The sequence below is a fragment of the Cyrtonyx montezumae genome, unplaced genomic scaffold (genome assembly GCF_038088225.1).
Source record: "Cyrtonyx montezumae isolate F1298 unplaced genomic scaffold, pur_monq_1.0 scaffold_10, whole genome shotgun sequence".
NCBI classification, from domain to species: Eukaryota; Metazoa; Chordata; class Aves; order Galliformes; family Odontophoridae; genus Cyrtonyx; species Cyrtonyx montezumae.
In genome coordinates, this window is record NW_027071826.1 from 41763535 (window position 1) to 41780950 (window position 17416).

At 44.3% G+C, this 17416-nt stretch overlaps 1 protein-coding gene across 1 annotated transcript; it reads left to right on the forward strand.

Annotated features, from left to right (window-relative positions):
- Positions 1-296: 296 nt before the first annotated feature.
- On the forward strand, positions 297-10097 carry LOC136060514 (acyl-CoA (8-3)-desaturase-like). Its single transcript, XM_065755107.1, has 12 exons — positions 297-644; positions 2381-2491; positions 2804-3001; positions 3784-3885; positions 4366-4494; positions 5241-5301; positions 5426-5502; positions 6157-6254; positions 6606-6702; positions 7246-7325; positions 7755-7880; positions 8279-10097. Exons 1-12 carry the CDS (start codon positions 312-314, stop codon positions 8328-8330), a joined length of 1464 nt encoding a protein of 487 aa, XP_065611179.1. The 5' UTR covers positions 297-311; the 3' UTR covers positions 8331-10097.
- Positions 10098-17416: the final 7319 nt, after the last annotated feature.

The following is a 17416-nucleotide window of genomic DNA, read 5'->3' on the forward strand; positions in this document are numbered from 1 at the left end:
CCGAGCCGGGCAGCCCTGGTGCGCTGCTCGGTTCCCATGGCTACAGCCAACCGCGGCTGCGGTAACTGGGTCAGAGCGGGCTGTGAGGGAAGAGACAAAGGAAACTGGGGACCTGGAGAAGGGCGTGGGACACTCGCTGTGATACGTGCGCATCCCCGCACGGGCGGATCTCGCTTTGTTTCGGCAGGATTCGGGCACACCCCGCAGAGCCGGGCACGCCGCGGGGCTCCGCTCTCCTCACGCCCCGCGATGCCCGACGCCCGGCCGCCCGGCACAGCCCCGAGGGGGCGGGCACAAGGCAAGGCGGACCAATGGGCGTTGAGCTCTGGAGAGGAGGGCGGGGCCTTGCGGCGCGGGGAGCCAATGAAGGGCGGGCTAGCGGGGCGGCTCTCAACAGGAGGTTGCGACCGAGCGCGGTGGGGGGACTCGGGCGGGCGGCGGGGAGAGCCATGGAGGAGCGGCGGGCCGGGCCGGAGCTGCGCCGATTTACCTGGGAGGAGATCGCGCAGCGCACGGGCAGGGGCCCGGCGGCGGAGGAGCGCTGGCTGGTGATCGATAGGAAGGTGTACGACATCAGCCGCTTTCACCGGCGGCACCCGGGCGGCTCCCGCGTCATCAGCCACTACGCCGGGCAGGACGCCACGGTGAGGGGCCGCGGGGCCGGGCCTGGGCACGGACGGGGCGGGAGCGCTGCTGCGATGGGGAGCGGACCGGAGTGCTTCGTGGGTTCCCGCTGCTCAGCAGCGCCCGCCGAAGAAATGCCGTTGGTTTCTGCAAGAAGGAAAAAAAAGGGGGGGGGGGGGAAGCAAACAAACAAACAAAAATAGCCAGAAAGAAGAAGGAAGGAGCGCTTCTTTGCGTTTACTGGCGTTGCTGTGCCGCCCTGGGTGCTGGCAGGAAGAGGCGGCCATCCCTCGGCTCCGCGCAGCTCAGCCCGCCGGGGTTTGCTCCCCGCTGCTGGTGGCCATTGGTCTGAGCGCGTGGTGCCATCCCCTGCCCTGCCCGCATCCACCTCCCGCTGCTCTCCGCCCTCCCTCTGCCGCCCCTCGTCCGTTCTCAGATCCTGAGCTTACTGCCTCCGAGGTGCCACACGGCTGACCCCGGGTCTGCGCTGCCTGCGTTTTGAACCCTTTGCTGTCTCGTGTTTTGAACCCCAGTGCCGTTCAGGAGAAGGGAAGACCACAGACTGAGGAGTCACGGGCTGGCTTAGGTTGGAAGGGGCCTTAAAGATCACCAATCCCACTGCTGTAGGCACGGTTGCCACTCGCTAGACCAGGAGAATTGTAAGGGTGTGCTAAGGTGGGCTCCTGGAGAGGAATGCTGAAGTAGGAAGCAGATGTCATGCTGCCATGTGCACCGAGGGAATTTGTCATACGAAGTGGAATCTAACAAAAGCAGTAAGGGGCGGTAGTGTTTTTTTACCTGGCTGTGTGGTTGCTATGCCAAACCAGACAGAGCTCAGAGCTCCTGATCTAGTGTAATTGTCCCCATTCATTGCAGGTGAGTTGGACCAGGTGACCTTTAAGGGTCCCTTCCAACTCAAATGGCCCTATGGTTGACATTGCAATTAAGTGATAAAAGTAACTGTTTTCTCTAACTAGAGTCTTCAGAATAGTAAGCAAAAAGAAGATAGTTACTGGGGTACTCTTTGGTGATGCAGAGGGGAGCCAGGTGGGAGCAGGAGTCACCAACAAAGAAAACAAGATTGGTCCAGGGAGGTGTGGAAGCATGGACTTTGGAGATTGCCTAGCAACATGCTTGAGCAATGCAGAGGTTTTGAGAGACTGGTGTGGAGCTGCCACCATCTGCCTGTGGACCTTCTTGCCCCATTTTTCAGCTAGCTGATTCTGTTTTTGTGCTAATGTTTTGTCCCTCTCTGTAGTCTGTCTTTCATTTCCTGATATGGGGTATGAGGACAATAAGGTAGAAGCTAAAGACAAAAGAGAGAGGAGTATGTGGTTGAGGTGATAGATCTTGGGGCTCAGCAGTGTGAAAGAGAAATATGTGACACTAGGGGACATGCTTTAGTGGGCATAGCAGTAATGGGTTTATGGTTGGACTGGATGACCTGGGTGGTCTTTTCCAACCTTAATGATTCTATGAAATTTTAAGGTTAGGTGGGAGTAAGCCCACGTTTCTAGGTGAACTGTGCTTCATAGCAACCTGACAGAAACTAATACAGAAATTTCAGCTGCAAATGATTATTCACAGTGAGAAGAAAGTGGTAAGGTTTATGACAGAAATATCAGATCCTGCCAGCTCTGCTAGTTGGTTCGCTTTCTACTTAATCCAAGACATGACGAAATGGCTTCCTTTTGCTACCACCCAAAGTGCTGTTTTTTGTCCTTCTTCTCACACTGTCCCTATATCTGTATTTTAGGATCCTTTCACAGCATTTCATCTTGACAAGACCCTGGTGAAAAAGTACATGAACCCACTCTTGATTGGGGAACTGGCACCAGATCAACCCAGCTTTGAACCCAGCAAGAATGTAAGTATCTCAAAAACTGTGGTATTTTGGTGGAAGCAGTGCTCTTTACTTAGTGGCAGTTAGGATGCCTATCAATCACCTGTAGGTAGGAGCAGAGAAAGCGGATGCAGTCAGCTAAGGAAGTATCCTAGAAGTACTAATCTACTCAGAGGTCATAATGTAGCTGCTGAAAATGTGTCTCATATGTGACTGACCCCCAGTGTTGCTCCATTGCCATAGTAGCTCCCTGAAGAGGAGACATAATGCTCCTCTTGGGGTTCCTGAGGTATTTTCAGACCAGTAGGTATGTATTTTTGTGTCCCCCCCCCCCAGAAAAAGCTGGTAGAAGATTTCCGTGAGCTCCGTGCCACTGTTGAGAAGATGGGACTTCTCAAACCCAACTGTACCTTTTTCCTCCTGCATCTCTGTCACATCTTGGCGCTAGATGTTGCGGCGTGGCTCACCATCTGGTACTTTGGATCATCCACTGTGCCTTTCCTCTTCTCTGCATTGCTTCTAGGCACTGTCCAGGTAAGCAGCTAGGCACAGAAAGCGACCAAAGGGAAGAAAAAAAAAAAGACCCAGAAACACCCAACAGCAGTCCTTTGAGACTAAGAATCTTGGTCTTTGTGGACTTCCCAAAATTCTGCTTCTCCCCAGGTTCCACTGAGAGGGCAGAACTGCAGTACCATGACAAGAGTTTTTTTGGTAGAACAGGCTTCATGCTGCTTTCTCCTTCCCACAGCCCATCAAAGCTCTTCTTATTTCCAGCTTTTCTCACACAAAGTAAAGCCATGCAGCACTTCTGAGGTCCCTTGTGCCAGAGCTCTAAGGAACTGCACTCTGGCCAAGCCACCAAGTTCCCATGGGAACATACAGTGAGTTAGAGAAGAGGGCAGAACAGCTCTGAAAGCCCCAGCTATTCCTGCTGTAGCCAGCTGATCCTTCTGGAATTACAAGTACTCAGAGAAAGCAGCAGCAAGCTGCTCCTAAATGGGGACTTTGTGGCCAATTTCAGTACAGTTTTGTAAGAGAATGAGTGCTGATTTTTAGCTCCATTAATTTTTCCTTCTTTACTCTGTGACTAAAAGTTGTTAGCAGAGTCTGAACTGCACTGGTATACAATAAAAGGTGATTGTTTGATTGGGTGATGGTAGTGGAAATGTTTCTCTGTGCTTATGGGATGTGTTCTTGCTAACCAGCCAATGTCTTACAGGGAATGTGGGAATAGTAAATGTAGAGGAGAAACCCCTTAGTGGAAGTGAAGGCTCCCAACTCTTTATTTTTTTCCCCCCCATTTTTTTTTCTTCCAGGCCCAGGCTGGCTGGCTCCAGCATGATTTTGGACATCTTTCAGTCTTTAGCAAGTCCAAATGGAACCACTGGGTGCACAAATTTGTGATTGGCCACCTGAAGGTGAGCAGTTGCTGCTAGGTGATCTACCAGAGAACAGACCAGGAATCTCTGCTGTCAGAACAACTTCAATATAAGAAAGAAGAAATGCAAGGAGCTGCTGGGAAGGGAGGACTAAGGGCAGAAGGTGCAACTTGTTAATGGCACTGTATTCTCATCTCTTCCTTTCTACAAAGCATTGAAAGAAGGTTGTAGTGAGGGAATTTGGCCTCTTCTCCTGGTTAACTGTGATAGTCTGACAGGGAGTGGCCTTAAGTGGTGCCAAAGGAGGTTCAGGTTGGATATTAGGAAACATTTTTTCTCAGAAAGCAGGGTGAGGGACTGGAACAGGCTGCCCAGGGATGTGGTGCAGTCATTGTTCCTGGATGTTCAAGGAAAACATAGGTGTGGCACTGAGAGACATGGTTATTGGGGATGGGTTGGGGTTGGACTTGGTGATCTTAATGGTCTTTTCCAACCTCAGTGATTCTCTGATTCCTGCAGGGAGCACCAGCCAGCTGGTGGAACCATCTCCACTTCCAGCACCACGCAAAACCCAACTGCTTCCGGAAGGACCCTGATGTTAACATGCACCCCTTGTTTTTTGCTTTGGGAAAAAAGCTCTCTGTAGAGGTGAGACCTAGTGTAGTCTTTGAGGTTGCAGCATGTGGTTTTGGGAAAGCTGGAGAGAGCTGGGAGACAAGAGACCAGTTGGTTTGGCGAATGGACCGTCTCAGTATTTAATGAACGTATGGAACACACACCTTGGCATTAGTGGCCTGTGAATGACTTTGGGTTTGTACAGCGATGTAATGGAATTCCTTGAGGGTGTCAGCAATGTGATCTTACCTTTGTATAGTGAACACTGAAAAACTAGCAGCCTCGGAGGATAGTCTGTTCACTTGTGCCCCTGTGGGCACAGTTTGGTGTCTAGATGCTTATTTCTGTGCTTTGGAGACTAACTGCGAGTAGGTGGGAGTTTTACACACTGTCACTTTTGTCAGTAGTGTAAGTTTCTCTTTTTAATTAAGCTGTACTGGCAGCAGACTGTTCTCACCGCTATGCGGTTAAGTGTTCTTAATCAGATGTGCCCTCTGTCGGGCAAGAGCTTCCAGCACACTTTTGCTGTTTGTGATGCAAGAAACCATCCAGTCTTGTGCATCCAAGGCAGGGAGAGCAGGTTCTTTTCAGAAAACGTGGCACAGAAGTCATAGGCTGAAATTCCAGGGAAAAAGTGAAGCCAATGGTATGGTGGATACTGGTATGATTTGATAGGATATCTCTTTCAAAGGAGGTAGCTAAGCATGTTTTTTTTAGTAATCGATGAGATTGTGTATGCAGATGTGTTTATGGCCTGTGTCATTTGCTTATTTTAACAGCTTGGTGTACAAAAGAAGAAATTCATGCCTTATAACCACCAGCACAAGTACTTCTTCATCAGTGAGTAACTCTACATTTTACAGTTCTGTGGACAGTGTGTACTTAACCCCTCAGTTTTCCAGTTCTCTTCAATGTGATAAAGAAGGCATGGTTAATATCTCTGCAATCTCTTTCTCTATTACAGTTGGTCCCCCAGCTCTGGTGCCTCTTTACTTCCAGTGGTACATATTCTACTTTGTAGTACAGAGGAAGCAGTGGGTGGTAAGTCAACTTCATTTTGCTGGTGGTGACTTCTCCTTGTATTACAGAAGCATTTCAGTGTAGGAAATACTGCATTAGTGGGAAGAGCTCTGAGCCATTCATCTCCCTATCAAGGAAGTGGGTTTATATGATCAGAGAAGTGATGTTTGGTGGAGGAGAGAGGCCTACCTTCCATGCAGCCTTTCTCTGTAACAGTTCCATTCAGAGCTGGGTAACAAAAGTGAACGGCCTGATGTGGTAAGTCATGGCAGCCAGGTAGTGTCCCTGGTGACTGGAAAAAGGGAAGCATTGTTCCCATGTTTAAGAAAAGTAGAAATGAAGACCCTGGAAACTATAGACTGGTCAGTCGCACCTCTGTACCTAGAAGATCTGTTCCGTGATCTTCCTGTGTTAGGGCATGTGGAAGCTAGGGAGGTGATTTGAGACAGCTAACATTGCTTCATCAAGGGCAAATTTTGCCTGACTTGTCTGGTGGCCTTCTTTGATAGAGTGCCTGCACCAGTGGACGAGGGAGCTGACGTCACCTACTTGGACTTCTCTAAGGCCTTTGAAGTGGTCCTGCACAGCAGTCCTGTCTCTAAATTGGAGAGAGATGAATTTGAAGCACAGTAGGTCTTCCTCTTAACAAACTTTTATCTGTCCCCTCCTTTACAGGACCTGGCCTGGATGCTGACCTTCTACATCCGATTCTTTCTCACCTACTTGCCCTTACTGGGGGTGAAGGGTATCCTGGGGCTTCATCTATTAGTCAGGTATCGTTCAACTTAAAACTGAGTGCATTTTCTCTACTTGGTTCCTTTCGTATCAGCTCTTCAGCCTCCTGATTACCTTTCCCATCTGCTTCCTGTTTCGTTCTGTTATTCATTTCAGCAGGGCACAGCTTGTTTGTTTGGCACGTGTCTGTAGAAGGTCTTTGTAGGCCTGATCTGCTGGACAGATGTTTGGGGTTTCTGGTTATCATTTTATCAATCAATTCCTAGCTTTTATCAATACAAAATTTTATCAATTGTTGATTAGCTTATGTAAGTATAAGTGCTTTATACTGACTAGTTGTGGCATTGGTGTGGGATCCGTGATGGCTCTGTGTGTTTTTCTGTGTGCAGGTTCATAGAGAGTAACTGGTTTGTCTGGATTACACAAATGAATCACATCCCAATGCATATTGATTATGATAAGAACGTGGACTGGTTCTCTACCCAGGTAAGATCCTCTTTTCAGAGAGCTGTGTCTTTAAACGAGGAGAGGTTCGTAACACCAAAGAGAGCTGATCACAGCAGTGATGGGAACAGAGAGAGGAAAACATAAGCAGCTTGTCCTCACTGTGAAGTGAGTGATATTGCAAAGGAGGGATGTGCAGAAGTGGGATGTAGGCTTTGAATTCAGAATACAGATTTTGTCAAAGAAAAGAACCGAAGATGCTACAATGGTCTTCAGATGGAGATCTTCCCATGCATGAAGGGTGGGTCACTTTTGTGTTCTCATTTAAATTCAGAAGGCATTACATAGGTTAAGTGAGAGATGTGTGGGGAAGTCAAGTCTGTTCTCCTAAACGATGTCCCTAGCAATCACATACCACAACATGACCATCTCATGTTGACTTGAGATGGCTTTTGGGATTGCTGTATTGAATGAGGAGGCATGTGATGATAAGGAACTTCTATCTGCTTACTGCAGTGTTTGACTCATGTAAGAGAAGGAGCAATCCTCAAGGAACACATAATTATCTCTTTTTTTTTCTCTCAGCTTCAGGCAACCTGTAATGTTCGTCAGTCCTTATTCAATGACTGGTTCAGCGGACATCTGAACTTCCAAATTGAGCACCAGTGAGTTGTAGCGTGGGTTGGGGGTATGAGAGTATTTCAGCACTAGTTACACAAGACCTGAAAAGCCTATGAGGACCGTGTCTCTCTATCAGCTAATTCAGGAATAAAGTAAAATGTGGGTGATTTCTTCGCTCTTTATAAGTGGATGGAATCCCCACATGGGAAATCTGGATCATGGTCATAAACTTTGTGGAGTGCTGGTGAGCACCAAAACCACTTCAGGTGTGAGACGCATGGCATAGGAGTGAATGAGAATTGCCAGCTTCCCGGGTAGTACAGCTACTGAGTGATGTAGTGTGGGAAACCACTGCAGAATGCTAATGACTGAAGGCACAAGGTGAGGTGGTGTGCTTCCTAAGCTTAGGTACAGAAGGGGTATGGGAACTCTGCAGGGCAATAATAGAATCTCTTTCTTTCTTCCCCCTACAGCCTTTTTCCTACAATGCCTCGACACAATTACTGGAAGGTGGCCCCTTTGGTGAAGTCCTTGTGTGCCAAACATGGAATTGAGTACCACTGCAAGCCACTACTCACCGCCTTTGCAGATATAGTATAGTATGTATCAACTCACTGCGTTCTCTGGGTAAAAGGCTGTTCAACGTCAGAGTGAGCAAGCAAGGGATATAGAGGGTGGTGCCTTCCTTTCTTTCCCTCCCTCATCAGCCCTATATTTCTTTTCCATTGAAAAGTCATGCCTCTCTTCTACCATGTTTACTCCTTTTGTTTAATTCTACTCAAGTTGTTTTCTTAGCCTTCCAGTCTTCATCTGATACAGATGTGTGACTTCCTTCTTTCTCATCTTTTCCAAAGAGCTACAGACAGCACTGACTTGGCTCTAAGGGTCTCCTTTGCTTGATCTATAGGTGGAAATTCTTCCACCCAAGTTTATGGGGAAGTATAGATGCTGTATTTTATTATTTTGTTTTTAAGGAAATGTGGTTCTCTCTTCCCAGCTCTTTGAAAGATTCAGGGGAGCTCTGGCTGGACGCTTATCTACATAAATAAGAAGCAGTGGATCCTTACAGAGCAGTTCCCCACCCTTGTTTCTTCCTGTGGAGATCTCTGGAAGAACACTGCACAAAGGAGAGAGAGCTGGCTAAGCCAGAGGTGGGGAGATGACACAGCTTGATTCCAGTGATGAATGTGATATATACAATTTTTTTTTTAAAGGTGTGTTCTTAATTCTTCTTGTGCTTCTTTCATTTCTCTTCTCTGGTGCTGAGATACAGGGAAAATAGAATGGAGGAGGTGGTTCCATCGAGCTGGAGGCTTCTTTAGGACTGGGAACAATTTGCTTTCTGTCTGCTGACACTTCATTTGCTGAGTATATAGGAGAGAAATCTCTTATCTAACATAGGCTTTGTTGAGGTGGCTCTCATTGTGAATGTAGCGAGAAAGCTGAGAGACTATGTGATGGGAGTAATTGAAATGTGAGGACAATAAGAAGAAATCATGTACGTGCTATGTTTTCACAAACCTACATATAATCAGCAATGGCAATAGAAGTCCCCCAGACCAAGGGGCAGTGGGGAGCATATGAGTGCTTGTACCACTATTTATGTATATATGAGTGAGGGTGAAAAGGTGCAGGCAGCAGTTCTGTAGGAATAAGAGTGAAGAAATTAGAGGCCTAAGTCAGAGGAACAGGAAAGTGCAGGCCTGTAGATGTGTGAGCCTGAAGTGCCATTTTCTGTGTGAATGTTCCCCTGCACTTCTCTTCTGTGCTGGAGGCCACTGAGTTACTTGACCATTCGTAACTTCCTATGGAGTCTTTGCAAATGATTTCCACAGTGCCATATTTCTGAGTGTTACTGAACCAATTACTGAAATACAGAATATCCATAGTTGGGATCCCTATGTGGGTTAGTTTACTACAGAAGCAAAAAGACAGTAAGTGTGTTGGCCACCTGAAGCTTCACTTGTTTTATTTTAAACTCTGGACTAAAGGGTGATTTGCTAAGCAGAAAGAACTTGGAACTTCTGGCCCAAGGAGAATTATCAGTCCCTGTAGAAAAACTTAGTAGAGTGGTAAAAATGTTATGGTTTGGGGTACTGTTAAATTATATTTAACTCTTCAACCAACAGAAGTCAGCAGGCTGCTTTATCCACAGGCACACACTGGCCAAACCGTTACAGATCTTTCTCTTTTGGATGATGTGCCTTCAAAACACACCCCAAGAGGGCATTACTGTGTGATTGATTGTAATGTTAATTAGCCTTACTATGTTCCATGATGTATTTGCCTTTACTGCACCAGTGCTACAGATACCAAATAGGATACAGCCATTGGCACAGCAGTAATGAAGATGTCTCCATCACATTTTTATCTTCAAACCTTTTAGGTTTTTTTGTCTGTGTTCTGGGACCAATCCCTTTTTCTGTTGTCTCTCAGGTAGATGAACAGGGTGTAGTTTTCCACCTGTTTTGTGCTTTCTCTTTTTGCCTAGCTACTAACTGTAAATACAGTGTGCCTGATTTTGGGGAAGATAATGGTGCTTTTTTTTGGTCAGCATCCAAAAGGAGTATGGCTTGTGTGGAAATGGAGGAAATGTCTTCTCAGGCTAAGATTATTTTTAAGCACAGAATAAAATTGTAATGGAAATAATAAAAATATAACGAAATCATCAATAACGGTTGATTTAAAAACTTTAAAGGAAGTGGGCCCTGGTCACTCTTTTCTATCTTGCTTTTTCCTGCTGTTTCTCTCCCTTTTATTATTAGAACTGTTGATGGAGGAAGTCTTAAAAATAAAACTTCTTACCTTACAAATTATTGCTGTCATGAGAGTAAAGTGTTTCTTTGTAAGAGTCAGCACTCTTTATAGTGTGGAATAAACGTCCACAGAGCTGTTCTGTAAGGATTTGCATTCAACAAGCTATTAGCTCTCATATGAAACCTCAGAGTGGCTTCATTAATCTCATAGCAGCAGGAGCAAGCCTCGTGGCTTTGGCTGTTCTCCTGGGCAGTATAATACAAAACTGTCCTCTGGGTTGTGGAATGGAGGGTGGGGGAAGACTGACTGCATTTGAAATTTTCTGTGGCCTTGGATTGTTGGCCCTAAGCCACAAAAGTCCTGTTACACTGATCTGAGCAGCTGTGGTTTAATGTCTCAGCTCCATAACTGGTACTCCAGGCTAGGCTTTTCATGCACATGGATGAAGCTGGACAAGTAGGGAGCTGCTACACTAGGAAAGAAAAAGCACTGAAGGTAAGGTTGCCTCTGAAGATCCTGCAGAGAGATTCCATCTCCCTAACTCAAGTGTCACAACTGGAATTTAAACTACTGAACCAGACCACACAGACTGTTCTGGTAGCAAAGGGAGCTGGAATTAGAGAATTTTTGCTTTCCTTCTGTGGACTAGTGAACCTTTAACTCAGATAGGCATGTAGAAGAATTGCAACAAAGAAGGCCCTTTTCCTATTCTGTCAGAGCAGGTTTTCAATCACATTCTTCAAAAGAGGGAACTGAGCTTAAGCTTCTCTGGCTGCTGGGATACTGAGAACTCTAGTCAGAGAGATTCTATTTGAAGATGCAAGTACTCCAGTGTGTTTTTGAAGGAGGGCAGCTAGACTTCAGTTCAGTTCATGAAGCTTACTTAGAATGCTCTTACCAGATGGACTGTGACAAGTGAGGTAAGTGGAAAAAATATATGCCAAAAGGGTCGTAAGTATTCAACACTTACATTGGAAGTGCTTGGTATTGCCTAACAAGTGGGGGGGTTTGTTGGCTTTTTTTTTTTATTTTTTGGATGTCCAGAGTCAGAATGTTAACATATAAATGTCAATTTCAAAAATTCAAAAAATTAAGCTATTCCCAGGGCTTGAGCAGTCTAAGAATTAACAGCTTTGAAGATAATAGGCACTAAGTGGAACTTAGGCACATAAAGACTGGAGGATCTTGTGTCTCCTCTGCCACTGAAAGAAGCATCCGCAATACAGCAAAACTTTTGCCCAAGTAATCAGTGAAATTAATCAGTTCATCATGTTATGAATCCTAAAAAGTAAGACCAAAAGCAGACTTGAGTCAAGACAATCGGCACTGTAAACACTGAGTTTTCTAGGAGCTCTGGAGGACTGCTCAAGAGGAGAAATGAGCTGTATGACAACTCAGTCTCTATGATCACCCTGGGCTTTCTGATTTCCACTGGGGCAGATTACTCTGATAATTTGCATATTGAAATTTTGTAGTAGTGAACTGCAAGTCCAAGGCCTCCTTCAGTTTCTTGCAATATGTGCTCAAGTACACCTTTTATGAACATCTACAGCCATCCTAAAAACGTGGAACCTGAGCACTGAAACAGCCACATGATGGCAGCAAGGCATTAGAAGGGATGCCTCAGAGAACTGACCGGGAATGCTTAAAGGCTGCAGTCTTGCTTACTACTTACTTAAAGGAAGTAACTGCAAAATTAATCATAGAATCATTTAGGTTGGAAAAGACTTTCAAGATCACTAAATCCACCAGGTCCTTTTCTGCTGTGTAATGTTCCAGCCACTGTTTTTCAAGCCTTTACTGCTGCGCAGGTTGTTATGACCCAGGGCATAGTTCAAAGCACCTTTTGGTTGATGTGTGAGTATCAGTCCTTCCAACCCAAAGGATTCTATTCTACAATTCTATGATTGTGTGGCATATGTACCTGCCTGTGTAAAAGACCTTTTTTGGGGTAAGAATACAATCAAATGTAAATCCACATCTGTTAAACAGTCTGGCTCCCATATCAACCCTAATATTCAAAGCCTTCATCCTGACATTAACTCTAAACTGAGCAATGAAGTGGCTGATCCAGGACTTGATTATAAAGGAGCTGAAGGAGAGGCATGTGCCAGCTGGAATATGTTTATTGAAATAGGTTTTTTTAACTGTAAATTACTTTTTTTCTTGGTGTGATTTTAAGTTCAGCTGAGAAGGACGTGTTATAGGTTGACTCTGGCCACTCACTCACTGCATCTTAGTGGGGTGGAAGAAAGAATTGGAAGAGCAAAAGCAAGAAAATATTCTGGTTAAAAAAAAAAGAAAAGAAAACAGTGTAAAATGTGAAGGCAAAAGAAAAGGAAAGTGGTTTAATGTTCAGATAGTCATACCAAGATTGGCATTCCTTGGAATCTTCCTCAGCAATACTTTTATTTCTCAGCATCGCATTATATGGAAGAGAATATCCCTCTGTCAGCTTGTGCCAGCTGTGCTGGCTATGTCACCTCTTAGCTTCTTGCCCACTCCCAGCCCACTTGCTTCGTGGGGGCAGAGTGAGAAACAGAGAGGTCCTTGATGATGGGCAAGCAGTGCTTTGTATTTCTTGTTAGCAGTAGCAAAACCATTAGTCATTATCAATGCTCTCTTGGTCAGTAATCTAAAACAGAAAACCACACAGGCTGCTATAAAGAAAGTTAACTGTTTCAGGGTAGGTGATGCCACAGTTTTAAGGAAGTAGGTAAGGAAGTCATTGTCTTGTGGGCCAGTATTGTTGTCATTGCATGACTGCCTGATAGACTCTGGGATGAGCTTGGGTGCTTCTAAAATAATCTTTTAGAAACATAACCAAACAGAATCATAGAATGGCTTGGGTTGGAAGGAGCCTCAAAGATCAGATAGAATCATAACTTCTTTGGAAAAGGTGTAAATGTTGTAATTCCTTTCCAAGATTGTCTTGCAGTCATAGTTATGAAAAATGAATTAAATGAAGTCATAAATGCTGGATGTTGCCCAAGTTAAAAACCAAAATTGAAACAAAACAAACAAACAAACAAAAAAGGAAAGGAAAATGAAGATTTGCCAATTAGTTCAGTTTATGTCTTGGTCAGTTTGATGTTTTGTTTTATTCCCTCATCTACAAAGAAGATCAGAAATGTGACTTCATTTGAAACTAGAAAGCTACAAATGCTTGTGTCGAGTGAATATTCTGAAGTTACTGATATAGAGAATTAAATAATAAGGAGAAAGGCCTGCTGGAGTCTTATTAGGTTTCAGATGTTCTGAGTAACTAGTTCTTATTATGGTCTGTGTCTAGTAGACATCTTCTTACTCTTGAAGAAAGTATATCTTCTAAGAGAACATTAACAAAAGATAGTCACTGCTAGTAACTGCTGTGAGGTAGAACATGTTAATACAGGAACAGACTAGAACAGATTCCTGAATTTTGTGTCATCAGATGCAATACTAGATGCAGGAAATGGAGGATTTTTTTTTCATAAGTTAAAAGAGAGTTTGTAAAGCTACAATATCAGGGCAATAGGACTCATCAGGATTCTCTAATATCTTTAGAGTCTTATGCTCTTGTAACCAAACTCCAGGTAGGATGTTCTTGCAGGCAGCTCCTCACCTGTGCTGAGCTAGAGGGCAGCCCTCTCACCTGCATAAACCTAGTGCTCACCTGCACCTGGAAGCTCTTCAGTATACTTCCCTTGTTTTCAGAAAGGTATAGCTGATTTCTCTCATTAATCAAGGACGTGCCTGAGCACAGAACCTGAAATCAAAACAGATGGGACAGGCATGTGGCTGAAGTTCCTATAAGAGTAGTAGTTCCTATTTCTGCAGTCTCAGGTCCCTGGTCTTGAATGTGCTAGAATTTTGCCCTTGTGCATTTCTCAAGTAATTTTGTGACTGTAAAATTATTAATATTGGAAAGATCTAATAAATGTATTGTGGAAATAATCACAATGATTCTATGAAAAGCTAGTATCCTGTGATTGTCTCCAGCTCCTACTTCTACCCTTACTTCTGAGTTCCACTTCTGTAGGTTGTGCAACTTCTACAGACTCCACCAAGAGCCCTCTCTCCGTAGTACCAGTTGTGGCAGTTAAGCTACTCAAGGAGTCTGTCTCTCCCAGGCATGGGTACTTGGCCTTGTTAACATGTAGATGACTGTCTGAAGTCATGTATTCAGCTAGAATAAGGAGCTCTGACATGACTGTGGGGGAACCCAGTATAAGACCCTTAAGGATTTCTTTTGCCTTGTAAGGAGGGGTGAAATTAATTCGGTAGAGTATTTTACACTGATGAGAAACTATGCTCAAGCAGATTAGGAATGGAAAGAGTAGAGACAAGGTCATGAAAGTGCAAGTAGGCATTTCTAAATGTCAACTTTGTAAAAGTAATTAAAGCAACTAGTAAAAGCTTCTTCAGCCATATATATTAAAAATATGACGGAGAAGAAGTAAGGCCTCTGGGGTGAGGATATGAAGAAGTTAAAATTGGAGTCATGCCTCCTGGTCAAAGTGCATGGAATAGAATCATAGAATCCTGGAATTGTTTGAGCTGGAAGGGATCCTTAATGGGCATCTAGTCCATCTCCCCTGCAGTGAACAGGGACTATCTAACCTACTAGCTGCCTTAAAGGCAAAAACTGCATAGTACTTGAAGACTGAATTATGGCTCTCCAGCTGAGAAATCAGCCACTCTGCTCTGAAAACAAGGGAAGCATGAAGAAGTGCTCGTGGGTGCAGGTGAGCAGTGTTTCTGTGCCTGAGAGGGCAGCCATGAAAATCAGCACAGGCAAAAATTTGCCTGCAAGAAAACCCCAGTGGGGTTTTGGTTCCATATGGGGCAGAAGGCAAGTGATTGCAGGATCCCTGCCTCCTGTGTTGCAAAGCTGGAAGGGAGCCCAAGACTCTCAGGAAGGACAAAAGGATGGTGTTCTGTGTGTAGGCAGTAGAACTACTGTGGGTGTTTTAATCCTTGCTTATGCCGTGGTTCCTAATTGGTGTTGCACAAGTCACGTATTAAAATATGTTCAAGCTTGGTTGCCTTTTGCAGGATCTTTCTTTTGTGGATGCACAATTATGTTTGCAATCAGTATGCCAAACTCAGAAACTGCTATAAAAATGCTGAGTGGTATGAAAAAATAAATCCCAAATGATAACAACAGGAAAACAAAATGCTTTTGGCACAGGCGTTTAATAATTTTAGTTTGGATCGTTGTGCGTTACAGTTTATCTGTAACAATGTATATATTGATTTTAGATTCTGCTGAATTTGGACCTTAAACCGTAGGGGCATCTGTGAAGCTGGAGCATGACAAGGGTATGTTTCCTAGGAACTGCAGGTCAAAGGAGATGCACAGCACAGGGATATGTGGTGACTGTTGAATAGATTATTACTGGCCCTCTTTAAAAAGCATATGAGTGTGCAGTTACAAATGATGCAATGCGTAGAGTTCTAGATGAGAGTTTCATTGTGCTTATGACAGGACCTGATTTTATGCCTCACTGTAATGCCATGGCAGAGTTCTCAGCACTTTTTTTTAATTATTATTGCTCACCCATAAAGTACAACTGAGAGTGAAAGCAGTTTGCTGCCAGCCAAATGGTAGGATTTCATGGGTGCTTTTTCTCTTTTGAAAAAGATATAAAAATTGTTTTCACTGGGAAAAAGCAATAAAATACATACATATTAGCTTACTACTTCTACCGGACTTAAGGAATGGACTGAATCATAGAATCACAGAATCGTTAAGGTTGGAAAATGTGCCTAAGGTCATCTAATCCAATCATCCACTGACCACTGATATTTCCTCACTATAGCACATCCCTATGTGCTCCATCTCCATAGTTCTTGAACACCTCCAGGGACAGTGAGTCCACCACCTCTCTGGGCAGCCTGTGCCAGCGCATCACCACTCTTTCAAAGCAGAAATTCTTCCTGAGCTCATACAGACTTTGTTTGAGCAGCCTAAATCCCACAACAGTTGGCTCCCTGAGCAGAAAAGCAGCTCCCGTGGAGGTCAAAGGCTTTTCACAGCCCTTCAGGCTCTTTTGCAGCAGTCTGGTCAGGCTGTACATGGCTGCACACATTCAGAGCACAGACAGCCAAACCCATGGGGAGGAGAAAGAAGCTGCCAGGCTTGTCAGGGTGCTCAGTGCAGCTCAGACATTCCAGGGATTATATTTTCCTGGAAACAAATCACTTCAGTGTTGTGTACCTTACCACTATATATATATATATTTTAATCTAGGTACACTCTGCGCTGTGCCAGTTTATCTGCAGTGGACTAAATGAAAATAGATGGATATATACTGGATAAAAATGTTGTTGTAATAGCTACCAGTTCAGCAGTCACTTACAGAATTTCTGGAGATCTGGACAACTATATCAAGTGCTTGTGAAAAGAGTTATCACCAATAGAGGTCTGTACATGTGCACAAGCTCCCAGATGTGTACCATATAGATTTTGAGAGTGTGTGGGCAGTTGTTGCAGAACACTATGGTGCAAATTCACCTTAACAGATTTCGCAATAGTTTCTCTGGGTAAACATGCCTGCTGTGGCTTTCACTATCTGGACTTTTCCATGCAGCTCTGGAATGTGTTTGGTGACCTGGATAACACAGACAAAGAAAGGATGTGGGAAGATGGGGAAGGATGTGTTTGAGACCTTCCGTGTTTGTTAACTCCAATGTCTTCTAGGCTTTGTGTTCTTTGTCTCCTTGTAGACCAGAAATGAAACCCCCGTTTTCATCTGTTCCTTTTCAGGTAGTTGCTAGATTTACAGGTGAGTAAGGGCAAGTTTTGTGTATAGCTGTAGAGTAACGTGATTTTTTTTTCTGAAATCACTTAAAAAAGAACCATACAAACAACTCACATTTGCAACAACTGCTGCATATTTTACTACCACAACAAGTATGAAACAGGCTGTATGTATGACAAACTACCCCATGCCAATACCACTCTGGAATGTGAGCACAAATATGGATTGGGGTAGATGCTTTTACTTAGGCCAAGATAAAGTGTTACAAAATACCATGTGACAGCACAGTATATTTTTTTTTTTCTCCAGTTCTTTTATCACTGCCTTTTAATGAATATCAGTAGTCCCATTTCTCTTTCAGCTAGGGTGGTTCAAGCATTGCTACACATCGGGAGATTTAAATTGATGTTTTGGGCTTGAGTGATTAATTTGCAAGATGCTATGTGATTTGAAGTATTAGAATTGCATCATTTACAGCTCTGTGTCATCTGGAATGCCTGCCTGCTTCCTGCAGGGCTGAGGGCAAGGCAGGTGTCTCTGCTATGTGTGATTTCAGTTGTCTCTGTCCAACGGTTCTTGTGCTACTGTTACAGAAAATAAAGGAAGACAAAAAATAGACCTCACATCTGGCA

Excerpts from the sequence above, each read along its gene's own strand:
- LOC136060514 (XM_065755107.1), top strand. The coding sequence starts at position 312 with ATGGGCGTTGAGCTCTGGAGAGGAGGGCGGGGCCTTGCGGCGCGGGGA. Across the intron at positions 3,886-4,365 it reads TTGTGATTGGCCACCTGAAG|GGAGCACCAGCCAGCTGGTG; the intron begins GTGAGCAGTTGC and ends TGATTCCTGCAG. Across the intron at positions 5,302-5,425 it reads GCACAAGTACTTCTTCATCA|TTGGTCCCCCAGCTCTGGTG; the intron begins GTGAGTAACTCT and ends TCTCTATTACAG.